Below are 18090 nucleotides of genomic sequence, written 5' to 3'. Positions count from 1 at the left end.
TGGTATCAGCCCTGGGTTGTCCTTGCTTCTTGTGGTTTGGCTCCTCTTGGTCTTCTTGAAACTTAGATTCCTATACTTCTGCCCTTCCCCCGTTGTGAGTGTGAGTGGGGGAGGGTAGGAGAGAGAGGGAGAGAGACACAGAATCTTAAGAGCTTTAGGCTCTGAGCTGTTTTTTTAGCACAGAGCCCTATGGGGGGCTCAAACTAAGGAACTCCGAGATCATGACCTGAGCCGAAGTTGGATGCTTAACTGACTGAGACACCCAGGCGCCCCTTATTTTTCATTCCTGATTGCAGTTTTAAAGTTTTGTTTAAACATTAAGCTTATAACCTGTCAAGACTTTTTATATATGATGTATGATAGGAATCCAATTTCCTTATTTTTCCTATGGATAACCAGTTATTAAGTAGTCTATTCTCTCCCCAGTGATTGCAGTCCCAGCCCTGTAATATATTGTTTCCATACAAGGGTGGGTCTGTTTCTTGGCTATTCATTCTACTCTATTGGTCCACTTGTCTAATTCTGTGCCTTAGTAGGTCATCCTGCCTTAATTATGGTAGCTTTAAAAAAAAAAAACAAAAAAAAACAACAACTTCCATTTGTTGTATTTGTTATCTCCTACCTTTTTCTTCTTTGGGAGATACCGTGGTCTGTTTATATGTTGATGAGTATGATCCAGTAGGACTGGGAAGTTCTTGGCTGTTCTTGGACTTTTCTTTTTCCATATAAAATTTAAAATGGTAAGAGTTCTAACAAAGAATCCTGTTGAATTTTTATTAGCACTTCTTCGAATTAATAATATGGAAAGAACTGATGTTACAATAATTCTATCTATATTTCCCTATTCATGAACATGGTATATTTCTCCATTTATTTAGCTCTTCTGTAATGTCTTTCAGTATAGCTTTATAATTGCTCCATAAATATATGGTACATTTGTGATTAGATTTATTCCTAGATCTTTGTTTTGTGGCAAATGTATATGGTATTTTTAATTTTATTTTTGTTTGCTGGCATTTAGAAATAGTTCCTTTTGTATTTGGATTTTTTATAACTGAGTATCTTGCCAAGCTTTCTAATTCTATTCTGTGTATGGATTCTTTGGAATCTATGTAGACAGTCATCTATAAATAATGAAGGATTTTACTCCATTCCAATTTTACACCTGTCATCTCTTTTTATAGCTTTATTATAGGTCCACTTCTAGTACAAATGTTTAACAAGGTGCAGTGTTTAATAGGTATTTATCATATAATGAAGATAATCAGCTGTTTCATTAACTTAAAAATTACCTCCTCTTTACTGTTTCTAAGTTTAACAGTGCATATTTCAACTATTTAGCCTATGAATGGTTTTACTGTTAATTAGTCTCTGGGTTATATTAGCTGGCTTATAAAAGGTTGCTTCATGGTGTTAATCACTAGTGAGCATTAGGAGGAGCAAACATGTAAAAATAGCAGGTACCCTCAAGATAAGCCACACTGGCAAACATAAAGATATCAGAGGAGTTTCTGCAGATTCTCAGATGCTCCCCTAGCAAGTTTGACTCAAATCCCTGCCCCTGTCTGCTCTTGCTACTGCCTTTTCTTTTGTTTTCTTAAAAAAATGTGTTTGTATCTGTGTATGTGTATTTCTTCTTTTAGGGATCTCTCTCCCTCTCTCAGGTATTGATAGTTGTTTTTTAAGTTTTCTTTTCCCCGTAGAGTCATCGTCTTCATCCCAGCTGCTTTTTTCTATTTATTCTGTCAGTTTTTCTTATTAGATGCTTTCTTCTGGTTTCTGGTGATCCTCAGCTGCCTGCTGATTTATGAGTGGAGCCATTAAAAAGCTGATGGAAGCTTTGTGTACTTCACTAGGGCTTGTTGTAGGTTAATGCAGGTAAACCCGGGGCCTGCCATTTGTCCTTGTAATTATCTCTTTTCTCTTGGGCCGGTCAGCTTTCCCAGAGAAGACTCCTTCAGTCTCCTACCCTGGAGGGGATGGGCCTGGTCGCCAAATAGGGCAAATATACAAACTTCCCTTCATTCCCTGTTTCCGCAGAGTGTCCCACCCCCATGCCCTCTACCGGGAGGGGGTCAGAGTGCTGCATGCTTCCCCACAGACGTTCCCACTCTTTGTGTTTGTACACCCACTCTCATCCCCACCTCCAGAGTTCCCTAGTGCCCACATTTCTGAGACTCTTAATGGGTTCTGCAGGGTCAATCAAGTTGCTTCACAGCTTTTCATGACTGGCTTAGCACTGAGCTTTCTTATGACTGCAAAGCCAGTTACTGCTGGTTTACCTGCTTTCCAGCTTCCCATATTTTGTGGTAGTTTTCTCCTTTCCTGTTATCTTAGGCTGTGTTTGAAAAAATCTCACTAATACTGTTTTAGTAGCGTTTCAGGAGAGACTAGAACTACATACTTTTATTCAGTTTGCCATCTTCCACTGGATTTTTCCCAACTATCTGTAAATAGAAAGTTAGCACCCTGTCCTTATTGACATTTTCTTCTTTTTTTGTTAATGTTTATTATTTTTGAGAGAGAGACAGAGAGCGAGCAGGGGAGGGGCAGACACACACACACACACACACACACACACACACAGAATCTGAAGCAGGCTCCGGGCTCTGAGCTGTCAGCACAGAACCCTAACGGGGGCTCGAACCCACGAACCGTGAGATCATGACCTGAGCCGAAGTCTGACACTTAACCCACTGAGCCACCCAGGAGCCCCTTATTGACATTTTCTAAGTCTAGTGCATAGATTTGATGTTCTAAAGCTGTGGTATAGTCGACCAGAGAGCTTTCTCGTTTTTTTTTCTCTCTGAATATTAAATAAGTCACTTTGGCTTTCTTGTTTATTTTAGGCCTTGTTTCTAAGAAAATAAGAGCTGAGTCATTGAGTTAACAAAGCTAAGTCTCTCAAGGTAGCAGTTTAAAAGTCAGTAGGCAGCAAACTTGATTGTTCAGCAGGTGGCCGGTGGTGCTCCCAGAACAGAACAGAGGGGCAAGGTCAGTCAGTGGGTGCTTCCCACCAGATGAGAACAAATGGTTTCCAATGTGTTAAGGTGGAGATGTCTAATATCTAATACGCTGTTGAATATGTAATTCTGGAAGTACACAGAAGAACTTTTTGTGGAGGTAGGTTCTCACTAAACAGATTTTGCTCTCAGTTAGCCATGCTTTTCAGTGATCTGCTTTTCTCTCCACCGCAACCTCCTGAGCCCAAGTCTGTAGGGTTTCAGCTGGACTTTCAAATCCGTTCCTCTCAGGTCCACCATCTCCCTATGCAGGAAAGGAGCTCATTCCTCTGCCTGGGAGTGACAGGGAGAAGGAAGAGTTTGCCAGGTGCCAGGTGGGCAGGGGGTGGGAGGACCATTCTAGGAAGGGGCATCGTGTGGAAAACACAGAAACGTGACAGAACAGGGCACGCTAATGAAATAGCATGTGAATCGACCTGCAGTCCCGGTAGCCATTGGGCCACTGTGGGAGAGAGGTGCACACACAAGGGGGTGACAAGCCTGTGGATCCTCCTTATGAGTTCATTCCATGTGCTGGCAGCTCAGGTGTTAGCGGATTTTAGTGATAATATATTACAACATTAATGAAGATAAATACACATATTTTTTATATAAAAGATTTTTAGAGATGCTGACAAATGAACCCCTATAATTTTGAGGGTAGTCTGCCCTGTATTCAAAATGTAGCCCTGTCTTACGTGATAGTTGAATTTATCATCTGTAGCCATATTTGTTTTTTTTCACCTATTTGTTTTTTTCTTAAGTAATCTCTTTGCCCAACATGGGGCTCAAACTCACAGCCCCAAGATCCAGAGTCACATGCTTTACTGAGCCAGCCAGGTGCCCCTGAGGCCATATTTGAAATGAAATTTATACAAGTTGTTTACTGCTTGAATTTCAGAAGAACATTATTATAGGACCTTTTTGGGTTTGTTTTGTTTTTGTTTTTTTTTTTTAACATTAACCTGATAACATGCAGTGATTGAGGCACAAAATATATGGCCCACGGATTAGGAAATATCAATGACTTTATGAATAAACTGAATTGATAGCACCAAGAGGGATTTCCTCTGTTTTCATCTAAGTCAGTGACCTTTAACCTGTTTGAATCTAGGATCCCTTAGAATATCTGAAGAAAGCCATGGCCCCTCCCCCCATAAGAACTCCAGAGTACATGCCTCCTAATTTTATACAGAATTTCAGAGAATTCAGAGCCACTTATAACCCCCTGCTCTAGGTTAAGAGTGAAAACCCAGCCACAGCCATGTGGTGAGGTACTTATCAAGGCCTCACATCTGTCATCCTCAACCAAGTTAGTCCTGCCCCGTGAGCACCTGTTTTGCTGATTAGACATATACTGAGCCCCAACTCTTCTGTCGTGCTTGCTCAGATACAGTACCTAACAAATTCTACAGTGCATATGCGTAATAAGCAATTAATGACTACCCAGAGGTTCTGAGAATCTTCTTTATCTTGTTGATGTTTATGGATAGTTTTGTTCATTGAGGTTAGAAACTCACTACCAAAGTCCTTCAAAGAACTGATACTAAGAGAAGCGCACTCTCTACAGAGGACTCTTAGAGCTCAAACAAGCAATGAAGTTCCACTTACCCTGCTCCATGATGGGCTGTTTTCATGTTTTGCGTGTATAAAAAGAAAAGAGAACTTTTATAGAAGCCCTTCTAAAACTGGTTTTAACTCATTTGTATAAAAACAATCCCAAGTTAGGGGTGTATGAGACACAGGGAAATGTTTGGAGCAGAACCTTCTTATCCACAAGGAGTGATGATGAATGGAGTCAAAAAAAGAGCTTGGAGTACCCATGTTAGAAGATTAAAAATGGAAATTCAGTTTCCTCTCAGAAATGGGTCCTGCATTGTGTCACTGGGGACAATGGAAATAGAAGCCAGAAGTCATAGTTTATTTTGAGAATGTTGTAGAACATTTGTCGTCCCCTATTAGATGCTTGTGTTACGCAGCACTGGGGACATCCTAGAACTACACTTGTGCTCTGACCTCTACTGTAGTATACCACTCGCTCTCAGGGAACACAGTCTTTCCTAGCTGTTGCCATATATATATGTTCTTATTCCAATCTGATCCTCACTCCTCCCCAAAATAATCAGCATGAACAGAATGAAGCAGATGGCACAAGCCTTCTTTGGCATAGTGGCAGATCTGTATCACTCACGCAGTATTTTTAGAATCAAGGGGATTGAAAATTATGTCCTGAGATGTTTTGGGGGAAGACTTACTATCCTTCCAGGGCGACAGGTGTTGAAATATTACCGTATTTAAGACTCAAATGCCATCTGTATTTCAGGTCACAGAATATAGACTGATTATCATCAGGACCATCTCTTTGTCAGTTCTGTTAGGATTGTTGGTGGTTTGCCAGATAATAGAAAGTTAATCACGAGTCTGTTTCAAGGATGTGGCCAGAAAGCGCATCAGGTTTCAACCAAAGATTGGAATCAGCGGCAGCCAGCCCGTACTGGTCAAGTACATGGTGATGGGGGACGCTGTATTATCCACACGGTTTATTTTTTTAAAAATAGCTAGGCTTTGATCCTCGGCCACAATGAATTTATAGTCTGTTGAGAAAGACTATTTTTATAGGAGTTTGTGATAGTATCATGAACACAGTGTAAATATTTATATTTGAAGGTCCACATTAATGAAATACACAGTTATGGTGAAAGAAACGTTAAAACCATTTGTGAATTTTGAATTCATTCAAAAAGACTTAAAGAATGTTAATTATAGTATAATTAATTCAGTTCGACATTTGAAGGCCAGTCAGTGTTGGGCTAGGCGTATTTAACACATGGACCTAAAAACACATCAGGGATTGTGAAGAGACACTCATGAAATGAGTTAAATGTGTATAAAAATGTTTAAGTGATGTTTGTTATTGTTTGAAAGTTCCACGTGGAACAAAGTGAAGAAATGTGTGTCACATTTAAATAAAATCTGCTGTGTCTGTAAATCCCTGATTATATAGCCACTGTCTTCAAAGGCCCAAGGGAAATGTAGGTAATGATGTCCATGACTGTTGGACTTTGGAATCTAGGGAAGTGGCTGGAAAGTTGATCTGGGAAAATTTTATTTAGTGCTAAAGGGCAGGCACTTTTTGTTAAGTCTAAATGGAATAAATACTACTTTTCCTTCATATTCTTGGTCTGTTGGTAAGCCATCACTCAAAGTTGGTATCTGTTGAGGAACAAAGAATGCCGATTTTGACTTGCCAAGGTCATAGGTCTTTCTGCGTGTGTGAGCATGTTGTGTTATCCAGACTACTGGTTCCTCCCACTGTGAATAGCGGATGGTGGGTCACACAGAGGGAGAGAACGTGAGTTTTTCTATCATGGCCGTAGCTGAGTGGCTAGAACCCTGTGCCACTTGTGCAGCTGATGGCTTCTGCTCTTAATCCCAGTGTTTCATAAACAACTTATACTTGTGTGGTATGTTTTTAGATTACTGCATATTTCAGATCCCTGTTGTTCCAGTTGGTTGTCCCCAGCAGCCCATTATATGCATCAGGTGGTATCACAAATAAGGAAACATACTCAAGATGTAATGACAAGTGGACAAGCTAGAATTTGAACTGGGGAATCTTTCCACTGTATTCATAGAACAAGTGGCTGGATCTACACGAATCGCTCCCACACTTCAAGGAAACACCTGAGGGTGAATCAGCACAGTTGTGTCTGAAGGAAAGCAGAACCTTGCCTTTCTCGCTCTCAAGTGTGGAACTGAGTTGTGCCGTCTCATACAGCAGCCACTAGCCACATGGGGCTATTTACATTTAAACAAAAATTTCGGTTTCTCAGAGTCACGTTTTGAGTGTTCAGTAGCCGACATATATGAGACACTTCCATCATCACAGAAAGTTCTCTTGGACGTACTGGTCATCTCTCAGAAAGAATGTGGAGAATGAATTTAGTGTACATGCAGGGGATTGGCGGGGGAGAGAGAGCGAGCAAATCCCTCCACCACACCGGCTCTCCTCCTGAGGGACTGGCGCTATTTTGAGTTCAGCCGTCATGAGAACAAGGAAAAGATGAATTTCAAACTTCATATTATGTTTACATTTTAATCTTTTTTGATAGCCTTGGAACACAGAAATTTCAAATGAATGAGGACATTTAATGGTGATGATAAATTCTATGCCTCTTATAGCTGGGCCAGTATTGCAGCCAGACTTTGGCTAGATGGGAAGTGGGACACGTCATGAGACCTGGCAGCAAAAACTCGGCCACGCAGGATGGCATTCCTGGAAGGAATCATTTTGTCTGTGGCCACGCTCGTTGGGGATGCCTCAGAGTAGGGCCTCAGGCATGAGCTACAGTACTGTGCAGGAACAAGGAGTTGGGGAAGAGGGGCTCAGTTCAAGTCACACTTGGTGACAGAGGAACAAGGCGTGTGCGTGCTGCCATCAGAAGGAAGTTTTGGTGCCAAGATGCTGGCTGAGAGCACCCGCGTCCCCAGTTTTGGATCAGCGCTGAAGCTTCGGCTCAAAGCCTGCGTGTCAGCTCTGAGGGTTCCGAGCAGGCGGGGCACAGGGGGAGGGCTCTCTGCCTGGTGCTGGCTCCTGCCGAGCTCTGAGCAGTGTCTGCAAACATCCGAGCTAGCTGATGAGGGACACAAGAAGTCTGCTCTAGGTTTTGTCCGCTGGAAAAGGAGTATCTCTCTCTCTGTGTATGTGTGCTGTGAGCTGGTAGGTTTAAAGATGCTTAGACTCTTGTTATAATAAATTTGACCTAGCTAGACTCCAGCCTTCTTACATGAAAGTAACTGTGAAAAGGTAAGTAAAAACTTTTAACAACAAGGAGCATCTCTAAAGACTGGGCAGTAAATGAATGCATGCAGGAAACGGGCCCTTGAGGACCTGCCGTGATTGGTCACTTTGCTGCGGGTGCCCTGCTTACTTGGCAAAGCTCAGAAAAGACTGGCCTGCATACAAGCTACTCCAGTGTGTTTAATGTAAACATATAGTACTTTTTTTTTTTTTTTTTTTTTTTAAGTATGGCAACTGAAAGGTTAGCATCCACTTGCCTGAGAATTACTCTCTCTAGAAAAGCACAGGATTCTAGGTAGCCAGGGTTTTTTCTGCATTGTTCATGACTGCCGGAGACTCTTAACGCTCCTCAAATGGTGGCGCATTGGTAGAAGAAGAAGAGCATGGATTTGGGTGACTTTGCCTGGGTTGGAAGGTTGGTTTGAGACAGGTTGAGGCAGCAGGCCCACCTTCTAGAAGTGGCCTTACTAACGAGTAGTTGGCCCTCCAGAGTGGGGCTGGGGAATGAGGAAAGGTCCCCAGGAACAAAAGGGGAAGAGATCAGTAGAACAGTTTACAAGAGGATGCTACCTACACCTCTGACTGCAGCCTGAGCCATCATTTTTGTTTCCGTGGGAATATTCTGTCTACCCTCAAAGGCACATGAGTGAACTAAACTGGTTTTATTCACATTTTGTTTACATCACGCTGTTGAGATCTTCAGCATGGTAACCTTATAAACAAATTAACTTGGATGTATACAAATTATTTCATCTCCTCCCCTGGAAGTTTAAACAGGTGTGATAAACAACGTATGTTATGCTAACCATGGGTGAAGACAGCCCAAGGTTTGAATAAGCAGAGATGACTTTTATTTCTGTACCGATAAAACACTCTAACACATGGGGGAGATTTTTGGTTTTTTTTCCTTTGAATTGGTTGGCTGAGCCTCACACTGACCTGAAGTCATGATCTGAAGTAGGTAACACACACCTTAGTCAATGGAAAGAGCTGTCTCTGTCAAAAGGAAAGTGTGCTTCACCTACCATCAGAACACTGTGTGCTTGCCTCCTCGCCACTTGGGAGGATTTATGTGCAGAAGGACCTCCCGAAGCACATGAGGGAGGACAGAGACTCGGGTGCTGCATTGGAGCCATTGGAAGTAATATGTGGATTCTGGGTAGTCGATGCTGAGCTGGGAGGAGAGGAAGAGCACTCTTGTCCAATACAAGCTAATACAAGAACACTGTTGTTCTCTCCACAGCCAGTCTGGCGATCCAGAAGATGCCCCAGCTCTGGTGATGCTCCTGGCACCTCATCTGTGCCTCCGACATTCTCCCAGCCTGAGACTGCATCTATAAATTGGGATGTGGGAAAGCAGGAAGCAAAGCTCATGGTAACTGAGAGGCCCATGTCTGGGTAGAACCAGGCCCAGGACCACGACGCTGCCTCTCCCCTGGTCTGGAGTTCAGGCTGCCGTGGCTCTGCTCATGTGCTCAGCACCATCCTTCCATTTGTGCTTAAATGGCACAGCATTTGGTCAGCGCATCTGAAAAGGAAGGTGTGAGAAGTAAAGCCCATGGCCACCTATCCCTGCCAATTATGTGGCAAGACGTTCCTCACCCTGGAGAAGTTCACTATCCACAATTATTCCCACTCCAGGGAGCGACCTTACAAGTGCTTGCAGCCAGACTGTGGCAAAGCCTTCATTTCCAGATATAAATTAATGAGGTGAGAGGCTCTAGAAAAGGTATGTACTTTGACACATACCTTTAAGTGGCTTTGCTAGCCCTCTGACCAGAGACCGCAAGGGAAAATGGATGCAGAATGTGGATGCACATTAGCCTTGCACACTGCAGGGTTTAATGCGGTTTTCTGTGACAGTTTTGCATGTAGTGTCAGTTCGTTCATTCAGCGAGTATTTCCTGTGGTCCTACAATATGCCAGGCATAAAAACACAAAGATGAAAAGACCCGTGCTGGGGAGATAGTCATGCAAACACAATTAAAATGCAGTGCAGGTGCTTGGACAGAGGTGTGCAGGTGGAGGAAGCTGTTCTCCGCTGCTTGATGAGGAGCGTCGGTAGGGCTTCTCAGAAAGACACAGCCATACGCTGGACCAGGAGGCGGACAGAGATGAGGTTCTGGGGAAGCCCGAAGCCTTGGCCTTAAGGTGCACAAGTCTAAAGGGTAGTGGTGGAGGAGGAACAGGTGAGGCTCAAAGTGGAGGCAAAAAAGGAAAGCAGCTCGTAACTGGCCTTAGCCTCTGTCCTGAAGGGTCTGTTTATTGTAATGAGTCTGAGCAGTGGAAAAGGTGGTTTTGATCAGGGTGTTAGAGGACTCTGGTAGTAATTTGGAGGCGAGAGAAGAGGCAAGTAGACTGAGGGGGGAGGTGTGAAGTAATAGTCCAGTATGAAATACGGAGCGTGTGTTCGCATCCTGACAGTAAGGATGGAGGGGAGGGAACATCTCCCAAGTGCCAGCTTTCGGAGCAGTTTCTCAACTTGCGAGGAGTTTGTCCAACCTCCCACCCAAGTGGAATTCTGTTGGGAATACAGGTGTATGTGCATTTAATCAGATTTTCAAAGGCATCCATGATACACCAAAGGATAAAAACCGTTATTTAAAAAAAAAAAAGTATATTTAGTCTGAATTATTTTTTGAATGCCTATTAGGTCCTCACTTCTGCAAGGGAAATGAATATACAAGTTGAAGCTTCTCCCTCTAAAGGATTTTCACATCCTAGAAAAGATAAAATACACACGCACACACACACACAAAGTTGCTAAATTGCACAGTAGTCTCGAGAACTGTTGAGAACAAAGGCCACATGTGCTATGGATGTGGTCCACACGCAGAATCTGTGCTGTTGTGTGCATCTTTTGACACCTGGTTAAGGGAAACTTATTTGCCTTTCATCTCCATGAAATGAACGTTAGAGCTTCAACTTTCAGACTACTCACCTATAAATGCACAGGCGAGAGTCGAAATTTGGCAAGAGAGGATGTCCATCTGAGTGGCATGAACATGGACCACATTATTATTACATCTTGGAGTGCCCTTGAAGAGAGGCACCTGAAAGTTTTAAAAAGATCTACATTATGCTCCTGGCCCCTCAGTATACCACTGTCATAATGTAATAGAATTGGGTTTAAAATAAGCCTATAAACGCTTAGGTATTTTAAAACTCAAATGGGTTCTGTACACAGGCCAGTCTTTAGTTGCCAGAAATATATAAGTACCGAGTGCCTATTGTGTGCATCAATTTTGTTGCAAAGCCCTCCTGTTTTGCAACAAGCTTCTTATGTGTGCACAGTGATTGTTCTTCCCAAACACTGAAAGCAGCATTTGCTGCAGTTAAAACCCACAGTGATGATAATTAGGCTGTGAATAAAGATCAAAACACAATACATGAGGTAAATATTTGAAAAAGACTGGGGCTAACAGATTATTGGAATGACAGGAATTAGGTGGGATTACTGTGGTAAACCGCGCTGAGGAGGTTGCCTTAAGCAATATTTGGGAGGTGGTCGTTTCAAGCAAGGGAAACAGCTTGCTGGGCGAAGGGGGCAAACTGTGGCCGAAACGGGAAGCAACGGGCTTTATGCAAGAACCGCCCGCCCTGCACGGCCCCCGCACCTCACACCTCTCTGGCCTGAAGGAGAGTAAAGAGTGGCAAGATGAGGGGATGCTTTAGGTTTTGTGGTTTTCGTTTTTATGGTGGGGGTAGCATTCCATCCCATTTCCCACAGCTTCAACATAAGCTCTGTTTTAGAAGCAGAGGTTGGAGAAAAGAACTTGCTTAAGTAGAAAAGAGAACGTGGGCCCCAGTACAGCAAACGGGGGACGCAGGTGGAAACAGCAAAAGGCAAGAAGAAAAGAGGATTCGGCAAGGCCGGTCAGAATTCCTGGTGGGAAGTCTTACTGTAAGCAGTTACACTTGGTGCTGCCTGTAGCAGGCTGAAACTGATGGTGTCGTGGACTGTGAGGCAAGACGAGAAGTTGAGGGAAGGAAACCACTTGTTGAAGTAATTTCAGCTATAAGATGATCGTGTTCTAGATTGGGACTATTGCATGAGTGAGTAAGGGATCAATTAAAAGGGGAAGGGCTGGATACCAGGCAAAGGAAAGAGTCAAAAAATTCGGAGGAATGGCAGCTGGTAAAATGTGAAAAGTGGGATTGTTGCTCAAGTAGGGTTTTGTCAACCTGTGCCTTTCTCACAGGTAGTCAGGAGTAGGACAGTCCAGAGTCGTTAACTTGGCGCTGACCTACCCATGGGTGACAAATCTAATCCGATCAAAGTCCTCCACAAAGAATAAAAGGGAGAGAGGCAAGAAAGAAGAGCCAGGGCAAAGCTCAGGGGGTCCTGTTCACTAGTACTAGACCACGTTGAAAACTGTTTAAATGCCAAGTTTGCAAACAGTTCCCCCTCACATCTATTGCTGATGATGTATCTGTGGATATCTTGTGTAAGAATGGGGTATAAGCCTTGTATAACTTGGCTTGCAAAACCCTTTCTGCAGTCTCTTTCAATACATGCAGAACTTGGGGACACACTTCTGCATGTCCCAGGTGCCTGTCGCACTGGCTCCTGTCTCTCCACAACTGTCTGTACCATTATACGTATCCCTGTGTACGCTGAGCTCTGGTGTCCTGGAGGGAAGGGACGGAAGGAACTTCCTTTTCCTTCTGTCCCCTGCACTTAGTTGGCTTTTTGTTTTTAAAGGAGAAAGGGAGGTGACCTAAGGTTTTGCTTTATTTTTAAGAAAATGACAATTAGACTCAAATCACCTTTATGTTTTTGAACTGGCTTCCCAACAGCGGCTACTATAGACCCCTTACCAATTCTAGAAAAGGATCAGGAGTGGACAATGTAGGTTAGAAGGTTGGGTGAAAGGTATGATGAATATACTTTTGACTTCAACATATGGTCTTTAAAGAAATTCTTTTTTTACAGAATGAGTTGTTAGAAATTCTTTTGTACCCAAAGCCACAAGTTCAATTGCATCTCAGAGGCGTGCAGCCCGTCTCCAGTTCTTCAAGATCCCACTGAGACACCCTCAGCCTGCTTCGTGAAGGTCACTGGTAATTTCATTGGCAAAATTCAAAAGGGCTTTTTCTAGAAGGACTAAGCTTCTACAACAGTTCAACGTTTTCCTTTGAGGGGCGCGCCTGGGTGGCTCAGTCGGTGGAGCATCCGACTCTTGATTTCAGCTCAGCTCATGCTCTCATGGTTTGTGAGTTCAAGCCTGCGTGGAGCTTGCTTGGGATTCTCTCTCTCTGCTCACGCTCTCTCTCTCTCTGCTCACGCTCTCTCTCAAAATAAAAAAATGTTAAAAAAAAAAAAAAAGTTTTCCTTTGAGCTTCAGGGACAAGCCATAGTCCTCTTAGTCGGTCTGAAACATCAAAATACCTGTATTATACTTGTAAAGCACAAATCCATTTTGGAAAACCATCACAATTCCATTTGTTGTAGTTCCACTGAGCTCCTAAAATCTAAACTCTGTTGGTTTTTTAATTTTTATTATTGTTTTTTAAATATAATTTATTGTCAAGTTGGCTAACATACAGTATATACATCACGAGAATCTACCCCTAAACTCTGTTGGTTTTAAAAAACAAAACAACCTCGATGAGGAAATCCTGTTTGTCATCCTTAAAACTTTAAAAAGGTTCATTTTAATAACTGAGTGTATCCTGTGAAACGCCAGGTCCTGTATGTTACTTGTACTTCCAGAACAGCATCCTTAATTGCAGCTTGTGGCTTGAAGTACAACCTAGGCTGCTTCACAAATGTTGTCGTTCGAGCCTCTGGAGACAGGGGCTGCACACCTCTGAGATGACAGCTGATAGAAAATCTTAAACGGGGGGCCGAGACTTGAGCATGAGGCTCAGGCTCACAGCACAGGTGGTGGGGTGGCATTCTGGGTTTTGGGTCCAACTGAACACTCTCTGAGGTCAAGGATAGACTTTTCGTGTTATTTCTACGGCCTGAACTTTTTGCCTCAATTAATGAAAACCAAGCAGGAATTGTACATAGGATAAAAACCTAAAATCTGGGAAGAGGGTGTGAGGGGGCGCATGGGGTTCTGTGTAGAAGGTTAATTGGGTCACTTTTGAAAATTGAGTAATTTCCAGAGAGTATAGAACATCCATTGAACCCCTTCCTGAAAATGACATATTTTTAAATATTCGTATTTGCTTAGAAATCTTTGCCTATATGAGGAAAATAGGTTCTCAAAGAGTATTTTTTTACAGGTATGAAAATTGTATGATGCCTTTAGTGGTGCCTATTTTTTTTTTATCACAGAGATATATTTGTAGAATCCGGAAAGTCATGGAAAAGTAATTTTTTTTTAACGAAAATAATTTCTTACGCCTGCACCTAGAGAAAACTATTAACATTTTAATATTTTTCCTATACCTTTGACTGTTGAAATTTCAGAATGGACTCAATTTTTTTTCCTTCTGTTCCTAGGCACATGGCTACCCATTCGCCCCAGAAATCTCACCAGTGTGCTCACTGTGAGAAGACGTTCAACCGGAAAGATCACCTAAAAAACCACCTCCAAACGCATGACCCCAACAAAATGGCCTTTGGGTGTGAGGAGTGTGGGAAGAAGTACAACACCATGCTGGGCTACAAGAGGCACCTGGCCCTCCACGCGGCCAGCAGTGGCGACCTCACCTGCGGGGTCTGCGCCCTAGAGCTAGGGAGCACCGAGGTGCTGCTGGACCACCTCAAAGCCCACGCGGAAGAAAAGCCCCCCAGCGGCACCAAGGAGAAGAAGCACCAGTGCGACCACTGTGAGAGATGCTTCTACACCCGGAAGGACGTGCGGCGCCACCTGGTGGTCCACACAGGCTGCAAGGACTTCCTGTGCCAGTTTTGTGCCCAGAGATTTGGGCGCAAAGACCACCTCACGCGACATACCAAGAAGACACACTCGCAGGAGCTGATGAAAGAGAGTCTGCAGTCTGGAGACCTTCTGAGCACCTTCCACTCCATCTCTCCCCAGTTTCAGCTGAAGGCCGCCCCGCTGTCTCCCTTCCCTCTGGGGGCTCCCGCGCACGCGCAGAACGGGCTCGCCAGCGGCCTGCCCGCTGAGGTACACGGCCACGCCCACAACCCCTCGGATCCAGCCTCCCAGCCTGTACAGGCGCTGCCGGAGCCCCTGGCCCCCCTCCACCCCGTAACCTCTCCCAGCTCCCCTCCCGCGCCCCTCCAGAATCACAAGTACAACACCAGTTCTACCTCATACTCCCCACTTGCAAGCCTGCCCCTCAAAGCAGATACTAAAGGATTTTGCAATATCAATTTGCTTGAGGACTTGCCTCTGCAAGAGCCTCAGTCACCTCACAAGCTCAACCCAGGTTTCGATCCGGCTAAGGGAAGCGCTGGTAAAGTGAGCCTGCCCAAGGAGCTACCTGCAGATGCTGTGAACCTAACGATACCTGCCTCTTTGGACATTTCCCCCCTGTTGGGCTTCTGGCAGCTGCCCCCTCCTGCTACCCAAAACGCCTTTGGGAATGGCACTCTCACCTTGGGGCCTGGGGAGTCTCTGCCCCACAGGTTAAGCTGTCTGGGGCAGCAGCAACAAGATCCCTCACTAGCCATGAGCACTATGAGCCTGGGCCAGCTCCCCCTCCCCCCCATCCCCCATGTTTTCCCAGCTGGCACCGGCTCTGCTATCCTGCCTCATTTCCATCATGCATTCAGATGACTGGTTTTTAAAGCGTCCTTTTCTTATTCTGGAAGATGTGTTTTAAGGAGCATGTAAGCATCAGTTATGCTACAAGGAGAGATTTGGAAAGCGGGACTGGAAATACGGCTAATTCAGTGATGACTGGCTTGAGATAAGAGAGTTCTCGAACTGCATGTATCGTGCCAATTGTCCTGAGTGTTCATGCTTTGTACCAAATTTGATAAGCAAGTATTCTTTAATGGAACTGCAAATATTGTCAGAACCGACATCCAAACGAGGGCTGCTATATATAGGTGTTTGTCAAATTGAATTTAATCGTAAGCCATGATCATAATAATGTTAACTAATTTTATGTGGCACTGCCTAGTAAAGGGAACTATGGGAAGGTTTGGCTTTCTCCAAAATGGGAGAATTTTTAAAATACAAAATAACCTTTATATTGCATATTATAACTAGGCTGTGTATTTCTTTTCAGGGATTTTTCTACCTTCAGGGTTGGATGTAGTTTAGTTACTATTGCCATAGCCAACCTGTAGTTTTACAGAAACAATTTCTTGTGGAATAATAGACGTCTCCATTTTAAAAAAGCATTTTAAATGTAGTTTGAATATTTTCCACAAGATGCTACAATGTGAGTTATCACTTCATGTATCTTAAAAGACTAAACTGGTTGTCAGTTACATCTGACAGAAAAAAAAAAATCACTGTGTAACCAGGTTAAGTGGTAAAATAATCCAGGCGTCAGTCAAAAGAAAGCATTTTGCTGACTTTAATATTGATTATATTTTTAACAGGAATTTAAGAAAATATTACTGGAATTTTAAAATATATATATATATTAAACAAGAATTTTCTTTGCTCTGTCTGGCTTAAAATACTACTCTGCTTAAGTATTATTTTTAATCACCAATAAATGCATTTAAATTCATCATTTAAGTCAATATTAGTTTTTTTCAAAAGGATAACATTTGCAATGTAACTATAATCTATGTCTTGAATTTGGTATCTAATGAGTTTAAGAATATAAAACCTAACCTTTTTTTTTAAAGCTCCTTTGTCTTTTGTGTTTAGAGGCTTTCTATATGAAGATATATCTTACATATAATAAACTCTACAAATCCTGCAGACTTGACTGATTTTTTTTACAAACTACACGCGCGTAACCATCCAGGTTGGGATATAAAACATTTCCAGCTCCCTAGCTGGCTCCCTCATGCCCCCTCCTGGCCATTACTCCCCCCACAGAAACTACTATTGTGACTTCTATTCAGCATCTGTTAGAAACTACTTTTGGAGTAAATTAGGATTTAAGGTGGAAGCTTAAATGCTTCAGTTAAGTTCCCACCACTGTGACTTTATTTCTAAAAATTACTGATAAAACATTTTGAATTCTGCCATAATATTATGTAATTTATTTCTGATGCGGATGTCAGAGTACTGGCTACTGAAGTGTAGTCTATCCTGGACGACCATGGTCCAGTTTTACAATGGTCCTTACCATTAATTTCTAGTACAGGTTATAAATTTGCCTATTCCTTGTTGGGATTTCTTCAGAAAGTATTAGGATCCCTTGAATCTGAAAAGCCTATTTCTGCTTTGTCTCTGATTAGGATGGGGTTGGGGGGTGGGCCGAGAAAAGGAAGCCGTGAGAACCTTTGTCCGTCAAAGAAGCCTGTTAGCCAATGTGAGAGACCCTGGCCCGTAGCCCTTAATGGTGATGCTGATGAACACAGGTCACCAAGTGACCCAGGGCTTGGCTGCAGTATGGGGAACCAACATGGTGGATCCTTAAAGGACAGTTTAAGCTGTGGGTAGGAAATGAGAAAAAGGGGTAAAGTTTCTTCAGTAGGACTCCAGTGGGAGGCCTGTCTCCATTCCTATAGCCACTCTTACCTGAGAGAAGGCCATCTGCCAGAGCATGACGAGAGTACTGGTTCACCTTAGCAAAATCTCCCAAGATCCTCTTACGGAACCTTCCACAAATACTTTTACATGGCTTCGTAGTCTTCAGTCCAATCCAGAACACATACTTGATACACCTGAGCACAGAACATAGCGTTTGGTCCCAAAATATAGATCAAAAGAGTTCAGGTGTTGTACTTGCTATACTACGAGTGGGAGTAGCTTGGGATTCTCCTATTTAAATTTAGACAGGAGGGGTGCCTGGGTGGCTCAATCAGCTAAGTGTCCGGCCTCGGCTCAGGTCATGATGTCATAGTTCGTGGTTTCAAGCCCCAAGTTGGGTTCTGTGCTGACAGCTCAGAGCCTGGTGCCTGCTTTGGATTCTGTGTCCTTCTCTCTGCCCTTCCCTGCTCATGCTCTCTCTCAAAAATAAGCATTTAAAAAATAAAAATAAATCTAGGAAAAATGGGCTAATTCCTAATTTAAATTCCCTGAGTTCAAGAAAACAACTGGGTGGTTTTGTGGGTTAAGCGTCCGACTTTGGTTTTGGCTCAGGTCATGAACTCACAGTTCGTGAGTCTGAGTCCTGCACAGGGCTCCATGCTGTCAGCGAGGAACCTGCTTGGGATTCTCTCTCTCCCTCCTCTGCCCCTCCCCCACTCAAAATAAATAAAAGCTTTAATTAAAAATAATCCTTGGG

General features: G+C 43.3%; 1 protein-coding gene across 17 annotated transcripts in view; it reads left to right on the top strand.

The window, feature by feature from the left end:
* Nucleotides 1–16613, top strand: part of PLAGL1 (PLAG1 like zinc finger 1) — a 111337-nt gene extending 94724 nt beyond the window's left edge. For 13 of the 17 annotated variants that reach the window (XM_086708054.1, XM_086708048.1, XM_086708058.1 and 10 more), the window contains 2 exons: nucleotides 9047–9513; nucleotides 14261–16613. In XM_086708054.1, coding sequence (XP_086564180.1) covers nucleotides 9362–9513; nucleotides 14261–15506 — 1398 coding nt within the window. In that variant the 5' untranslated portion in view covers nucleotides 9047–9361 and the 3' untranslated portion in view covers nucleotides 15507–16613. Of the gene's footprint in view, nucleotides 1–9046; nucleotides 9514–12739; nucleotides 12868–14260 lie in introns of those variants that run through there. The other 4 variants (XM_086708061.1, XM_086708060.1, XM_086708062.1 and 1 more) reach the window with 4 other exon arrangements.
* Nucleotides 16614–18090: the final 1477 nt, after the last annotated feature.

Source organism: Puma concolor, chromosome B2, assembly GCF_028749965.1.
Source record: "Puma concolor isolate L17-30 chromosome B2, mPumCon1.1.hap2, whole genome shotgun sequence".
NCBI lineage: Eukaryota > Metazoa > Chordata > Mammalia > Carnivora > Felidae > Puma > Puma concolor.
Note: the sequence above shows the minus strand (reverse complement) of the source record. Positions and strands in the feature narration are given on the sequence as shown.